At 41.9% G+C, this 17,247-nt stretch overlaps 1 protein-coding gene across 1 annotated transcript in view; it reads left to right on the top strand.

Moving 5' to 3' along the window:
• CHN1 (chimerin 1) overlaps nucleotides 1–17,247 on the top strand; it is a 111,646-nt gene that overhangs the window by 87,690 nt on the left and 6,709 nt on the right. Inside the window, exon 10 of the mRNA XM_027733536.2 lies at nucleotides 6,614–6,698. Within this exon, the coding sequence (XP_027589337.2) occupies nucleotides 6,614–6,698 (85 nt within the window). The remainder of the gene's footprint in view (nucleotides 1–6,613; nucleotides 6,699–17,247) is intronic.

Genomic DNA, 17,247 nt, shown 5'->3' with positions numbered 1-17,247 from the left:
TTTTATGTTACTTTTTTACTTTTTTTGGAAAATCCAGGCCTTTTCCAAAGCAGATTCCAAATAGCAAAATATTACTTAACCCTTTCTGGTTTCCTAGTGCTAGTCCCTGAATTCAGGTTTTACCTCTGTTAAGAAAAAAAAAGCGGGGGGGGGGGAAAGAGAGAGAGATAAAGCCTTTTTCTAAATCCTTGATTTATTTAAGCTGAAATTTCTTGCCACCTCACCAACAGTTTTATTAGTCCTCAAGTGTGGATCCTGTGAGTCTTCCATGTGCACAGCCTGAAACCAGAGCAGCTCTCCTCTGTGGTGAACCTAGGAAGTGCTCTGCTGGGGAGGACTGGGACTTTACCTTTTAAAAGCTTGTAGAGCATGTTATGCTCTCTTACCGTCAACAGCTTTTCCTCCAAATTAGCCTTAGCATCATTGCAAAAGCATTTATTAAGGAATCTCTCAGGGGTTTATATCCCATTTACATCATTGCATTTATTATATTCACACCATTACATATAGCATATGTGGTATGTGTATATAGAAATATACAACTTTAATTCTGAGGATTTTATTCTATTTTCATCTCCAGTTTCAGAATGTTTTGAATGGACACATGTATCGAGTAACTCGGACCTGGAATAAAATGCAAAATGTTTCAGTTTCCAGATACCAATTTAAAGAAAATCTTCTATTCCATCCTGAAAGAAAGGTGGCCATTTTCATTCAATTTTCAAGCAAAAAAGCCAACAACCTGGTATTCTTGTTTACCACGTTGGCTCTCATAGAACACAACCTAACCTCAATTTCCAGTTGTTCCCATCTCTGCTGACACAGTCAGTGAAAACCAGAAAGTAAACAAGACATGACAGTGCTCCTGGCTCTGAGTGGGAGAGGACCTGGAGGGAGGTTGGCCTGCTCCACATTCGTGTCAGTGCCCACTGGCAATAACGATGCTATTTATACTCCGTGCTCTGAATGAGCGTTCTGACAGCTCTTCTCTCAAGAGCTGCTGGGCAAAGTCATTGGGGTGGTCCCAGGCTGGCTTCCCGTGGTTACCACCCCAGCTGGGCTAGCCAAAATCAGCTCTAGTTTTGGAGAAAGGTATGTTCCAGTGGCCTCGGTTACATTCATTTCTGTTACATCTTCACATGAAAGCAGTTATCTTGCAGATACCTCTGCCATGTGGGTTGTCATGGCTGTCTTTTTGCTTCTTACATTACTCATCAGCAGCAATATTTTCCTCATAGGAGAAATGTTGTGTGCTGGAATATTTGGAGTGCTTGAGACCTTTGTTTTAGAGACACTATCTAATCATCATAATATACAAAAGGATTAAATCAAAGCATTACCCAAACTTATGGTTGAGTTGATTGACTTTCGCACTCATATCTCTTCTGTACCCTTCACACCCAGGCTGTGTGTGTCTGGACCAGGGATGGATGAAAAGGACATGCTTATTGGATGCCAGCAAGGTTGTGCTCAGTGCCTGTTAAAATCAACTGTGACAGGGTAGACAGACGTTAATAATACAGGCTGAGTTCATCGTTTTAATTGAGATTTACAGAGTCTCCCGTATCCATGTAGAGTCCCAACAGGCAGAATTCAGTTGGTGGAACTGCAAATCAGCTAGGATCACTGAGCTGACAGCCTCCATCAGCAGTGTCCCATCATCCTTGGGAATTTGTTTAAAAGACAGTATAGCCAGCAGAACTGTACCTTTGGAGCACCATGTGGTGCAAAGCTGGGTGCGTGCCATGTATTCAGTCCCTGGTCGACTTGGTCTCCTCTCTGAGCACCAGCAAGCCTTCTGCCTGGAGTGTAGGACTCTGGTAGCCCAAGAGGGTAGATCGGCAGTATTTTTTTCCATCCTTTTTCAAGTTGATGTATTTCACCCCAACATAGATGATAGTGCCTGGATTTTCCAAACCCTGTTACTCTGACCAGCAGTTCAGTGTGGAGAGCTGTGGAAGAGATGCTCTGTACAGAGCAGGGTCCCGATGGAGCAAGCCTTCAGGGAGACCATGGCAGCAGCCTTTCAGCAATGGAAGGCTTTTTTGTATACTGTCACAAACACTTCTGGTTTTTGTGCTCAGTGTTGATTTTCCATAACCATAGTTTTTCAAATCCAGCCCTGCTTCTTCCCATCAGTGGCTTAAGCTCTGCTGATTCACTGACTTCTCTCATATCACATTTGCACAGCACTTTGCTGATAGTTCCTCATTCTCTTCCTCCTTGCCTTGACAACTCATATAAGTCTCCCAGTTAAGAGTATGAATTATTTGCTGCCTCATTCTTGATTTTCAGATAGCAATCAAGAGTAGCTGAATAACTGCCTAGGAAAAACCAAAAATGTAAAAAATAAGTGTAGTTATGAGATACATGGGTAACTAACTTCAACAGTGACCTTTATAGAACCTGAGAAATAATGATGAGAGATCTGCTCGAGGAGTTCACGGCTTGTGGGATAATCTGTTGTCAGAGCCACTGGATCATTTTTTATTTGATTCTCCTAAAAATTTGTCTTTTCTAAGAAATATTGTAATTAAATGTGAAACAAAAGTAAGTGAAATTCTGTAACACAGTTATTAATCACAGGAGTTAAGCTATTTTCCCCTTTGCATAAGAAAATATCTTTCAAGCCTAAGCAAAAAACTGTTCTCCTACTTAGATCACAGTAGTTAAATGCTTATTATACCTTGCCAATATTGCAGGAGACTTCAAAATAGAAATGCCTAGGTGTAAACCCAGTGTGAGGCTCTCCTCTTACCTCAGACTTGCAGGACAGCTTAGTAATAGTATTTTTGTCTAGTTTTTGAAGTGGGTATTGTGCTTTAAAATTATCTAGACTTTTCTTTTAAATTTATTTTTTTCCCTTGGAATTTTATAAATTAAGATTAAAACTAGTTAAACTTGTTCTCCCACTCACTCATTTTCCAGATTCTTAAAAAAAAAAAAAAATCACTTCCATTTGAAGCCTTATGGAAAGAGAGAGAAGATTTTTGGGTGGGAGTGAGAATGGAAGGATTGGGAGATATAAAGCCGCAGTTGGCAATCCTGCTTTCTCACATTTTATAAGACAGTAAAATCTGCATATGGCAGATGCTCTTTTTATAAGGGGAAAGAAACCTCTTGTAATTTAAGTCAGGATCTCTGGGACTCTGCTGGGTGTGTTTTTAGAAAATTTTCTGGAAAGCATCTTTAAGTTTTGAAAGCAAGCAAGTTGCTTGGCAGGTTTTTAGAGTGGGGAATTAAATATAAAAATCAGAATGCTGTATTAAACAGTATCATGTAGTAAATGCAGTATTGTTTGCAGGTGCTGGCTCTTGAACTGGCTAAGGGATGCTAAGGTGTTTCTTTTCAGCATGCTGCCAGGCCCCATCCTCCAGGAAGAACTATGATTAGTCTGTTCTGACCTCGGAAGACCAATTTTTCAGTATTTTCTGGCATCACTTACTGTATCTGATTAAATTCCCAGAGATGGCGTGTATTCAGACAAGTGCAGGGTTAGCTGTCCAGTTCCAGTCCATGGTAGTGGGAAGATTGATGCTCTGGCACTACTGAGCTCTGGGAAAAGACAACACTGCTTAGAAACCCCAGAAGAGACTTCAGAGCTGATCTTGCGGGGTTGTGTACACCAGGGGTGGAAGGACAACATGACCTTTGGACCTCCTGATTAATATTGCCAGAGAACCTCCCTGTTGCATGTCAGATAAAGGATGAAGCAAAGTAGAGCATTATGGGACACAGAAAACCCTACCTTCACCTTTTAATCTATTTGAGTTTGCAATCAGAATAATGGATGAGAAGAAGTAATTTGGATGGGGCAGCATAAAGCAGAGCAGGCTCTGGATAAATCTTCTCACTGATGATATGGAAAGGCATTTCAATATTTGGATGAAGCCTGGCTGCATGGGGCATGGGATGAGAGAACAGTGCTAATGATGCTGAAACAGTGGTCCTGAAGGGCAAAGTTAATCCTGGTCTTGTGAAGGATGATCAATACATGCAGTGTTGGTAGGGAAAAGGAAAGTCTGCTTTGTCCTTGTCATTTTTAAGTTGATGATGAGTCATGTAAGCCCTTTTGAGGGGTGAGCTGAGAGCCAGGGTGTTGTTAGGGGAACTGGTTGTGGTAGAAAGGTAATTTTTTGTTTGTATCTAGGTGGATCGTAGTTATTAGACACATAAGAGAAACTTAGGTCATAGGAAAAGGTCATAATAATATAAATGGAGGCAAAAGATTGGAGTGGCAGATTTGGGATGTGATAGACTCTGCAGAAGAGTTCCTAAGGAGAGTCAGGAGGAAGTGGAAGCATGCAGACCACGGTGGGGAGCAAGATACCAAGAAGGAAGGATGTTCACTGCTAAAACAACAGCCAATTAAGAGACTGAACATCTGAGGTTTAGTGAGTATCAGTGCTGGAGACAGCTCTGGAGAGGCCATGTTAGGACCTCAGCACCTAAGGACAGCATTAGAAATGCTTCAGCAAATAGCACGTGTGGTGAATTTGATGAATTGAAATCAGCAACCAGAGAGGCATAGGGTAGGATAGTATAATTCTTTTTATTTAGAGAGAAATATTAATGTGTCAGAATTTGTTCTTGTTCTGCCTAAAGAAAGAAGTCAAAATGTCATCATTTCAAGGAACGAGACAAAATCCCCCCCCTTTGCAATCAGAGATACTAAAGCCAAAATAAAACAAAAAAACTTATAAAACTGTGAAGTGTTCTGAAAAGAAATTATTTGTTGTCCAGACTTTTGAAATGTCACTTTTTGTTTCAATATTCCTCAACAGAATTATTGAGAATATTTTAAATAAGTGGGGTTTGAGGGGAATGTTACTTTGACACACTCCTCCTCCCAAAAAAAAGATGGTAACTCAAATGCGGTGCTTTTTTCCCCTTGAAAAAGTTGTTAGTCCTGCAGGCATTAAAGACAGTGTTTTGCTTGAGGATATTAGAATGTTCGTATTCTGGGAAGGAAATACTGCCAAAGACCTGAATAAAAAACACAAGACTGAGGAATAAAGCCAAGAGGATGTGGGTAGTGCAGGTGGGAAATGGAGAGAAAGTTGTGAAAAATGGCTTTGTGGTGAGAGGAAAAAAGAAAGTGGAGCTTACAGCTGCCGACAATCTTGTCGGCTGGAGCTGCAGGGAGCAGAGGGCTGGTGGAGCACAGTGCACCTCCCAGAGGCACGTGGCAGTGGGTGCGGACGGCAGCAGGCAGGGCCGGGGGAGGCAGCCTCCGCCTCCCTTTGCACCATTATGCTTCCGTGGAGGCAATCGGAAGGCCAGCTTAGCAAGAGGGGCATGTGAATTACTTGGTGACTTCACAAGTAACTTTCCAGGCTGTCACAGCAATCTACCTTACTGCTGCTCTGGAGGCAGCAAATGCACAGGAGGCTGCAGACCTTCCTTTAGCCAAACCTGAAATGTGGTCTGAATTGCTCTGGGTTGTCACTTGGTCGGGGCAAGTATCAGCTGGGATCCAGCTGCCTCTTATGTCAGTGGTGTGGGCGACCCTTGGACCTCAGTCAGGCTACTTCACCTTTCGGTATTTATAACCAGAGCCCTGTGCGGATTTTAGGAACGCACATTTCCACCAGCTCCATCTCTCTTCTGCTCCACACTGATCCAGCCAGGCAGTGCACAAGTGTGAGGTTATGCCCGCTCCAATACCCGCGTAGTAACTCTGGAGAACCAAGTGTCTTAAGCCTAAAGCATTTTTACTGTATTTCACTGCAAATTTCATTTCTTTATGATCGTCAGTTACTGTTTCTTTTTGTCAGCCTGTCTATTCTAAATAGCAGCTCAAAGCCTTTTACACTGGCTAAGGAAGTAATGATTTTCTCTGTAAAGAATCCTGTGGTTTCCTACAGCAGGAACTTTATCAGAATAAAATCAGGAGCAGTTAATGGTGGCTGCAGGATTTGTAACAAGCATGTGAGCCAGGAATGAAAGCAGCATCGGGTGTTTTTCCTTCTTTAGATTAGTTTTTTTCCTGGTTCAGTGGATTTTTTTCCATTTTGGATTTTCAGTATGTAGCCTTAGTCTGAAAAGAATTAATTTCCTTTTGGAATTATTCTAAACCGGAAAGTCTCTAAGCGCATTTGCAGTATTTCTGTGTGGCACTGGTATTTTTGCCTGGCAGGACCCCTCCACCTGAGGTGAAATCTTGCAGCCCCCTACGCATTTCACACAGTACCTTATGGAAGGGAGAAGACATTTTAAATTGAAAGGTGAACTCTTGCATGGTTGCTGCAAAAGCCTCACCTTGCGGCCAAAATCCTGCTCAGACAGAGGGATGCCAAGAGGCAGGAGAAGGGCTCTGCCCAGCCATTGCTTCTCTGCCCTGTCTGGTCTTGGAGCAGACCCCTACAGACCCAGTTCTGCTGCTCTGGATGGCCTAGGATGGAGAACTCCTGTTTTCCATGAGTCTGCAAGAGTCTTGGTTCTTAAATTTTTCTTAGTTCCTTTCTTCCTTTCCTGCAGTGATAAAGGGAAGCTTCCAGCAACTGCATGTGGTGCCTTCTAAGAAGAGGAATTCTGCCCTGTTGAGACACATTGATACTGTGAAATAGTTGGGTCATTTTTTGTAACTTTTCTTTCTGCTGCTCTCTTCCAGGTGCACACGTTCAGAGGCCCACACTGGTGTGAATACTGTGCCAACTTCATGTGGGGCCTCATTGCTCAGGGAGTAAAATGTGCAGGTAACAGTTGTTCAGTCTTCTTTTCCTAAGACAATCCTGGTGTTGTAGCTATGTAACATGTTACCTTCTCCACCATAACACCATTGGGCAGGGTTCCAATCAGGCCCCTGTTAAATGGAAGAAGGAAGTGTATCCACTCTGCTGATGATGTTTTCAGGTACCTGTTTCAGTAACTCACTGGAGTTACACAAAGCACTTCTCAAGGACTCATGGAGAGGAAACAGTAATCATCATTAAGGTGTTTTTTTTTCCCCCACCCTTTTAGAATGGAGGATGAAAAAGATAGATCCATAATTAGTTTTATTCCTTTTATACTATTCTGCGTATTGGTAGGTGTGAGGAAGTCACTGAGGATCTTAATGTGCAAGGTGGGCATCAGCAAATTTCATGTTACTGCTCTGAAATAGACATTCAGGTTAATTTTATATGTAAACCAGCAGACTCCCACCGTGCCACAGACCCTAAGTCATGTGTCCTACTTGCAAACTGAAAAGAAGGTAAGAAAAGGGATGATGAATAAGGGATGCCTACTGAAATGTTACATAAGCACTCAGGTGCTGGTAGAAATCTGTTACACGCATGGGTGTCACTGCAAGCGTTTCTGTGATAAAACCTCTCTGAAGGAGAGCAGTTTACAATGTTATTGATAAGATTCTTCTGAAAAGAAAGGACAGTCAGCTTTTTTGAAAGGCAAAAAAAAAGGATCAAAGTGGTCAAAATAGTCAAATACTGTATTTGAAAAGTATTTTATGATATTCTAGCAAGGAACCATATTTATAAAAATGGTGCAAAGAGATGTTGATGTATGAAGACCTGCATACGTTGCCCTGGAAACTGAATTTTCAAGCTAATTTAAGAAAATCCGCTCTGTCTAAGGCTTTCTAAAATCTTGTCTCAAGCAAATAAGAAGACTTTTTATCACAGAACTGTGAAATAATGTAAAATTTAAAATAATTTCTAACCAAGTAGGATTGGAATATTTTTAAATTCTTCACCTGTAATTATTTGAATGCAACATTTTGTTGTTATCGGTAGCCTCTGCACTGTCCAGGATGGATTAGAGAGTGCAGCTCTGTTTTAAGACATGATTATGTAAAAATGGCATTTCCTTTCTCAGTATTTTCCCTCTACTAAGAATATGGGGTTGCAGCCACATCCTTCACTTGTGAATGAAGATTGTACTTTTTACTGCTGTTGATTTTACACAGGGTGTACAATGCTAGGAGAGAAAGAAGAGGCTTAATTTTGGTTTTGAACTGTTATCTCATTAGTCATTTTTTGACGATGCTTGAGTCAGTAAGTGTGCCGTCTTCCTTCCTTCCTTGCCTCAGATTCCTCAGTTAGGGTATTTAGGAGAGATATCAGGTATTTTTCAGATCAGTGTTTGGTAACTTTGATCCACAAAAACAATAAAAACAAACAGTATGAAGACTTGCAATGCTGCATGTCACTGTAAAATTAATACTATTGCATTTACAATTAAACCCAAAGATTTTGTACTGCCTTTTTTTTTTTTATGAAGTAGAGCTGATTTTCTAGATTTATGCAGATTTTCTAAATTGTAGATTTGGAAAAGCTTCCAAAGTCTGGTTTTCTTTTCTTCTTATGAGAATGGTAATAAGTACCGCATGTGTCCTTTTTCCTCCTTGCAGCATAGAGGGACATATGTGTATTAGATGACTTCATACGTTCAGAAACTATAATTAGGGTTTTCTGTCTTGTGCGAGGTTTCGTGTCGCTGTTGGTAGCTCCCAGTAATTTCTGTGATCTTATGTATATTTTTAAATCCCATGTCGTACAAGCACACTTTCTTGCTGGAGTGACAGCAAGGTGTTGGGGCAGGAGGATGCTGAGGTTTATTGAGCCATGCTCAAGGTCGTGGGCACAGCTGGACAAGCTGCTGATGTGCAGCACCATGAGCTGGGGTGTGAGAAGGACCCATGGGGTAGCGAGGCTGCCAAGCAGTGCTCCTTCAGCCCAGAAGGTCTGGTTGCTGCAGTGTGTCCTGCCTGGCTCGCTTGTGGTTGAGGAGCAGAAGAGTCGGGCTTTCCCAAGGGCATGGGTTGCAGCTGACCCACCTGGCTTGTCCTCCCCTCACCACAAGGCTGGCTTTGAGCCACTGGCCATCCTCAACGATAGCTTCCCAAGGGCTTCCTAGAGGATTTTGTTCTCATAGGTTTCATACAAATCAGCATCTCAGCAGAGGAGAGGGACCCTGGGCAGAGCCCTGTGGAGGTGGAGATGGCAGGACAGGATCAGCAGTTCCCTGCTCTGCCTTGTCTGTGTCTCACTCCCAGCAGTGTCTGCCCATTCCTGCCAGCTGAGGCTGTGCAGGGCAGCCGAGCCAGAAGCTGTACAGACCTGGAGGTACACAGACATATAGTGAGGGCCTGTGTAACCAGTGTTAACGTGCTAGTGTGGAAGAGCTCAGGCTTGAGTGTTGTGAGTTTGGCTGAGTTTATGTGGTCTTACAGTGCTTTAAAAAAAAAAAAAAAAGTAATCATTTTGCTTCTGAACTGAGCTATTTTAATATGGAGACAATGAGGCACGGTAAACTAGGAGCCACATGAGGCCATTGCTTTTCAGAGTGGATTTGTACTCCAAAAAAATTACAGCTTTTAGCAGGACACAGCCTACTTGCATTCAAATGGGGTTCAATGCCACTCCAGGGAAATCCACAAAATCTGTTTGATGGTCTGTGCAATCATTTTATTGGAAATACCTATGAGCAAAACTGTATGGATCATAGGAAGTTTTATACTTTTTAAAGCATCTGCTTTTTATAGCAAACAGTTGCACATCTCAAAAGGATTCTGTTGTGCAGAAGTGGTAAGTTTAACAAATAGAAATGGGTTACTGCATGGACTGGTCTTGACCATTTTAAATTCTATTCTCTGCAGAAGCACAAAAACATGCAAGAAGATAAGTGTGAGACAGTCGAAGACTGGACAACAAAGACAAATGTTACCCATTTCAGAAAGGAGGAGGAACTGGAAAAAACTGAGCTTATTTCTAATGGCTGATAGTTTATGTTACACGAACTAAGCCAATGCTTTGAAAAATAATAAACCAGAACTAAATATTCATAACAGTACACATGCCATAGCAACCAGAAGGATGCCTTAGCAACTTCAACTTGATTCATGCTTTGTTCCAGTCCAGTCCAGCGTAGCTGAATGTGTCCCTCTCTGTCTTTTGGCAGAGCGTGTTCAGTATCTTGTCAGGTTCAGTCCTGTATGATTAACCCCTGGAAGGTGGATTCTCCCTAGCTTATCCTTGTTCAAGATTTATGGCAGACAAAGGAGGAGGACCGCATCTTTTCCTTCCATAAAGACGAGGTGTAAACATAGGCAGCACATTGGACAGCTGGTGGATGATTATTAGTTGAAGTAAGAAGTTGGCTGCTATCTGGACTACAAGAGTTTGGGGATTAATACAAGCCACCAAACATGGGAAGAACTTCATTGTCTTCCAAAATTAAGACTTGGGGTGATGTCCAGGATCTGCATCTTGTAGGACATTAATTGGTGGACATAATATGTGGTCTGACTTCTGCTGAAGATATATCTAGCAGAAGAGGAATAGTTTCTTTTTCCTTAGATGTTATTCTCTCAAATTTGATCTTTATTTCATCAACTTCTTTAAAGACAGATTTGCTTCCTTAGAGTGAATCCTTAAAATAAGCATCTGCCCTACTGCCTGAGGGTCATACTTCCAACTTTTGCATCCAAGCCACAGGCCCTTAAAAATTTTGTGATATGAAGGCTCATCTGTATGCAAGGAACCTGCCTTTTCTGATGGCATGCTCCATCTCTAGTGTGCTTTTCGTCAGGCTTCTGCCATAAGTAGAAGTTACTGAAGAAGTATTTGAAATTATAATGCCACCACCTCGTGTGAACATTGAATCTCAGTAGAAGCTAGTGAAGGCATAAGAGTTTGCCCCAGCTCAAAATTGAGTGCATGAACTTAGAAAAACATATTCTTAATTACATTTCTCCCATGTAAGGCTCCCCCATCCTCATGGGGCTCATCCTGTTGCCCAAAATGTGTTCAGAAGAGAAACTATTAACAATATTCAAAGAAAATTTGCAGATGTGCACTGAGGAGTTCATTCTGTGAATGATACGAGCATGTAACACCTGGTAACACTGACAAGAGAATAACGTGTGTTCTCAGAGACTAGAGCATTAATGGTGCTGTTAGTGTATTGCCCAAGTGGACTGGTAGACAAGTAGATTAGTAGATTTATTAAGCTGCTGCATGTGTCCAGCTCATCAGAACTCTCTAAGTCCTTGCTCTGTACCCTTTTGATTGTTGTCTTTAATGAATAAGCAATTTAATCAAAAGGTTTCTTTGGAACAGGCTGGTTACAAAGCATTAATTAGCTTATCTTAAAAATAATTTTATTTAAATCTGTTTCACTGGATGCTTTTGATAGTGTTTTGGGCTGCTCCTTGTAACACCTGGCAACACAACCCTCTGAGGCTGTACAGGAAGCACCATTTCTGCTGCCTTTATAGATTTGCTCCAAACCATCTCAGCTTGCCACCCATGCACCACTTGCCTATCTTTTGCTTTCCTTGGAGCAAGTAACTTCTCACTGGAGAACTGATAGAGATAAACTTGCAGCAGAACTATCAATGTGCAGGCAAGCAGCTGCCACTAGCTGAGCCCAAGCAATATTGCTGCCAGCCCTGAACACAGTAAGCCCTGTGGTTCATTTTCAGAATTTTTAAAGTACAGTCTCAAAGCGGGATTGTTTTGTGAATGACTACTTAAGTGTTTAATTTCCCCATTTCATCCATTTCCTTCTCCAACAATTGAAAGATGTACAACTGCCCCATTTCCTTTGCTATTTTGTTTTGCCTTGCTATGAAATCTTTTGTGTTGGACAGCCCTGTGTTCCTCCATTGGTGTGTAAGGATGAAGGAGAACACAAAGGAGCCTGTGCATCCCAAGGCGTTAGTTTTGTAGGCAGAATGCTCACGCTTTTAGTTCCTGGAAGACTGGCTGACAATCTTGTGACTTAAGTCAGCAAAGGGAAATGCAGAGTGGGCTCATCATGTTGCCCACTCTCAAGGTATTTTGGATGATAGTCATGAAAAGCTCCCGTTCTGCCCACACTTGTGCCTTAAAAACACATCCACGGTCCTTCTGAGATGTGCACCCAGAATCTGCTGGTTGTAGAATGCAGGGCACAGACAGTCAGTCCAATATAGGCCAAAAGAGCAAAGCAATGCCACAGGGTTCAGGGCTGTGGGAAGGGTACTGTTTGAAGACCAGTCCCTGCCCACCCCCAGCAGGTGGTGATGCTGTTGGAGATGTGAGCTGCCTGACAGGCTGTTCCACCAGCTCGGGATCTGGTGGTGTTCCTGTGAGGAATGAGCTCCAGAATTTAAAATGCTAATCAGACAGAGCCGTTCCCATGGGGAAGCTCTTCTGGAGCTATATATTCTTGAAACTGTAAGTCCTAAAAGCAGCTTTATCTTCAAGCCCACGCAGACCTGGAAACTTTGAGCAAGCCAACAGCCCACTGCCACCAAACGTGTCCAGCTTGTGGAAGCACAGATATTATGTATTATTTTGATTTGAGATAAGGGGGAATTGGCTGGTTTGATGGGCTTTTTTTCATTTTTCATAAGCTCTGATTTTTCTGTAGTTTTAGGTAATTTTGTTGCCAAGTAACTAGCTCCCTTCTAGAAATTCCATTCTTAGAATGATGTGCCCTGTAGTGCATGATATAGTGGTGTGGATGAAAGCAGGTTTTAGGGAGCAATTTTTGCCGTGGGGCTGCTTAATGAAGTGGCTTAAGACTGGTGGGACCAAGGTTGCTTCCAGATGAGCATCACACATTAACAAATAACGTATTTGAGGCAGTGTGGCAGCTCTAGTGTGGCCACCCAGGTTGCAACAGCTTTGCCAAGGAGGAGGAAGAGGGCAGACCTTCACAGCACCCTGCTGCATTCTACTTGGAAGCACAAAGTGCAGCATGTGGGGCCAGGGGTTGCTGCGATCACTTGCTTGTTTGAATACTCTGCATCCCACAAAAACATTGCTTACTCTGCTACAGAAAAGAGCCTTAAATTATTAAAGAAAAGCTACTAGCTCATGAGTGATGTATGAGAGTAAATTCATTTCTAACCTGTTCACCCTTGCAAAAGTAACGATGCCAATACCCTGTGCTTGTGTACAGCCCATCATCTTCATGTGTCAGCTCACCAAATGTAAGGGTGTTACCCTGTCTGGTGGGTACTGCAGTGGACCAGCCCAAGGCAAAGACAAGATGCCAGCACCCCAGCTCCATGCTTCCCACTCTCCTACACTTACCATAAACCTCTGAAGAGTCTTTTGGAACTTTTTGTGGGTGATGTAAATCTACCTTTTAGCTCTTAAAGCTGTTCTTCAGCTGTGATAGAATGCATCGATTTTCTTTGGGATAATTCAGAAATGTAATTAGAGTGATGTATGTAGCATATGTAGCGTAAGGTATCATTCCAATGGAGCATGATCAGCAGCCTTGTTAGCCAGTAAATCATAAACCAAAGGAAATCTAAAACTGATGGAAGTCAAATCAAACAGTACAACAAAAGGTGACAGCTAGGTATATTTTAGTCTCTGCAAATATTTATATTGTGTGCTCATGGGGCAGTATTAACGTACATATACCTTTTGGCTCTGCTCAGGCATTAATATGAACGTGTTATTTGTTCTTTCAGCCCAGTGGACTAATATCAGTACTAGCTGTTTCTAAAACATTACCAAACCTTTTCCTAGGCATCATAGGAAACTATTGTTAGGCTGGTTGTAAATTTAGTACCTCTCCTAGAAGTAATGTCACAGCCCACCTGAACTCCTAGATCAATATGCTGTTAAAGCCAGGGCAGCTTAGCACAGACTTCTAAACCTGTCATCTAAAATTACTTTCTTCCCACCCCCCTTAAATTTCCAAACTTCCTATAAGCTCTTGAATTTATGACTGCACTGGGTTTGATCACATGTGGTATATTTGAAAGTTGGCCACAGTATCATAGCACTGTAAAAAAGCAATAGTAAGAGTGACTTACAATTCCAGTTCTGAGAAATTATCTCTGTATGAGGTGAAATTCTAATTAACCAAAGAAGTTTTACTATTGACCTGCAAGGGCTCATGACTGCATCTTTTACATCTGTCCTATATTATTATAGCAGATGTATATATATCAGCAGATACAATGCTTTAGGGGGATTTTTCTGTAGCTCCTCACCAAGTTATATACCCAGCCAGCTCTTAAGTGCTGATGAACTTCTGTAAGAAATGGATAAGGTTCATGGTTACTTTAGATCCGGAGTAAAGCTGCTACACCAATTCAACTATTCTGGATTTGTTTTGACATAATGAAAAGTAAATAGACCTTCAGTTGGAAATTAAATTAATCCTTTTGGTCTTAATGAACTCAGCCAAATCATGAAGCTCTTATGTCTTGTGTAAACAAGACATCACCATGCAGCAGCACGCAGAGGAATTCAGAACTTGGCTTTCTTGTTCCTTCCTAGTTGGTTCTAAAATAATGGGGTTTGAAGCTTTCAATGCATCTGCAATGAGAACAGAGGACATTTTTTATCTAATAATATTCAATTTGCAGCATAATTCCTGTCTTTTAGTACTAACAAGTAAGCAGAGCATAGTTAAGTACAAAACTAGCAAATTCCCAGTGCTCTGTGGAGGGTAGGACTGACCTCCTGCCATAGCTTTCTACCTTGCTGGAGTTAGCAAGACATTATGCTTAGTTATCAACTGAACCAGGGACCAGTGACCAAGACATGGATGTTTTGCCTTTCATGAAGTATTGTTAGTTGGGGATAGAGGCCCACTTTGTAGGAAGCACAGCATTGGTGAGTTTCAGCTGCTTTATTGGGAAAAATACAATTTTTCTTATGCAAATTCACTGCAATTTCACAGAAGTATTTACTGATGTGGAATTGCTAAAGTAAGATGGTTTCCTACGCTTACATAAGAGGCAAAAAGCCTTGGTTATTAGAAGGACACCACATAGCCCAATAATATTGAACGTAATGCTCACATTTTCTAAACATTAAGTATGTGAAATATTTCTAGGTTTTAAATGTTTCTCAGGAGTGTTGGGAAGCCCTTAAGCAATGGGGTGGTACATAAAATCTAATCAAATGCAAAGGAAGAACAAAAGAGAGAGGAGAAAAGTTGACTTCTGCATTTGTAATTATTATTCTGGTATTAATGAGGTCAGATGAAAAGCCCATCTGAATCTATGGGATTAGCAATAACACAATTATTGTCAGAAGCAAGATTTTCACACTGAAAACATTTCTGTAAGTTAGAGATTTTAATGAATCGAAATTTTCTTGTATATAAATATAATTAGGATCATCTCAGTCAAGGCCATAATTGGTTTAAGTCAAGTGTAAGATACTTGGGAGTATGATTTTTTCTCTTTTTTTTTGTATATTTTATTCTTAATTATCCTTGGATTCCCAGAAACATAACTGAGCTATATTGCTGTCTGCGTGAAGCAGCTAATTTGCACGCACAGAACCGTTCATGAGTCCTCATGAGTGTGGTGCTGCCATTCCAGTCTTGTAGACATCATTTTTGCCAGACATGCTAGAGAAGTTCATGCATTTTGGAAAAGGTGCTTTTTGCAGCAATTTTAGGAATTCTGTGTACAATAATTATATTTGCATTTGTAAATACTGTTACTGAAAAGTTACAGTTTCAAAGTAAAGGAAGTCAAGAATTAAGATTTCCTATGTGGTCTCAGATTGCTTCCCTTGTGTGTGTGTTAAGATGTTGCCTCTAATTATTTGACTACTCATTATCTTTACTCCACAACTTCATCTATATTTTGAAAGCAGACTGCTTTAATAACACTTATTCAGTATTTTGTCTTCTTATCTTTAAAAGTGCTGGTTTTACTAATGACAGAGGATTCAAACCTTACACCGAAGATGAGTAATTTTTCCTCCACATTTCAGCAAACATTTAACGAATTTGTTTCTACAAGACCCAGAGGAGACAAGAACAGCTTCTCCTTGCCATGTTACAGCTGAAGTAGTGACACACTAAAGGGCTCAGGTCACAAGTTTCCAGTGAATGTGGGTTCCCTATTTAAAGCACAGAGGGACTTGGTTTTTCAAAGTTCAGGCGAAATGTAGCAGAGGGCATAGATATTTAAAGTGCAGGTGGAGTTCCCCTTGCCTGCGCTGGCTGGGGTGCTCAGAGTTTCGTTCCATGCCCAAGAACCATAGGTAGGGAGATGCTGGGCATGTACATGTTCACACACCTTCCAGTTTGGGGTCTTAGAGTGCTTGATTAAATGTGGGATTTAAATAAGTGCTCGGGTGAAAGCAAGACTGTTACTGTTTCTGCTCTGTCACCAATGAGATGACTTAGCAAACACTGAAGGAACCCGAGTGACCAAACTGCACTTCTCCACGCCTGGAGGGGCAGCAGTGGAGCCTGCCACTGCCCGGGGCTCCCAGGCAGCCCACTGGGATGTGTTGCAGCTGAAGTGAGCCCAGAATAGGGCTGTGGCTCAGGGCAAGCCACCAAGGCTGCCCAGGGTGGGCCCCAAGGTACCCCCGGGAGTAACAGCATATTGGGTTATATGGTTTTGCCCACAGAGGGGGTCGCAGCACAGAATCACAACCAGGAGGGAAATTCAGTGTTCTCAGTTCCCTACGTGTGCATTACCTGCTCCTCACAAGGAAGGGAGTTGCTCCTGCACAGAAATACCTAAAGAGAATTCTAATCAGCCATTTCATCTGGATCAGGATCTGTGCAAGTTTTGACTGATCGAAGGTGACACACTGAACTTTAATTGCAACCAGAGGTTCCTAAGTGACAAATCTTGTTGCTTTACAGGCTTTTTAAGTAAACAAAGTGCTTTTAGCAGCAGGCTGCAGCAGACTTAGTGGAAATTAAACTTAGCCATGAATTCTAGGGTTAACTGTGTTGGAAAAAACGAAGTCAAATAATCTGGAGCTTTAATGAAAATACAAATACTGGCAAAATCAACAGGAATGAAATACGAACAGAATCTCAATAGATACCCAGTACTGCAGTGGGAGAAGAAAGTACAGATTCTCATCAAGGCATTGATCCTTCAAGCTCCTACGTCCCTTAATCCTGCAGAAATCCAGGGCTCTCCAGATGGCAGGCAGTGAGGTACAGAAATGCTTGCAGCACTGGAGTCCCGGTGTATATGGAGTGCCCAGCAGAGCATGCCAACCACCCTGACTGCGATGTGCTGCCATTCTTGCCAGGTGCTGTTTCCTCACAAGCACCTGTGAGTCTGCATTGCAGAAGAGAGATGGCAGCGAAAACAGAGTCACACAGGGCCAGTGCCTCAGGTGTGCTGCCTCATGGTGCTGATTGCAGTGTGGGCTTAGCTTCAGGGGTGCTGTATTGCTCTTCCCATCTTCACGGTATAATTGGTGGTGTTTTCCTAGATTTTTCCTTCCCAAACCCTGAACATTATATTCTTGGTGGGTTTTAGGCAGAAAAATATTTTCCTGTACCCTGATCTCAATTAAG

Source organism: Pipra filicauda, unplaced genomic scaffold (genome assembly GCF_003945595.2).
Source record: "Pipra filicauda isolate LSUMZ 115617 unplaced genomic scaffold, ASM394559v2 scaffold5_size6683894_pilon, whole genome shotgun sequence".
NCBI lineage: Eukaryota > Metazoa > Chordata > Aves > Passeriformes > Pipridae > Pipra > Pipra filicauda.
Note: the sequence above shows the minus strand (reverse complement) of the source record. Positions and strands in the feature narration are given on the sequence as shown.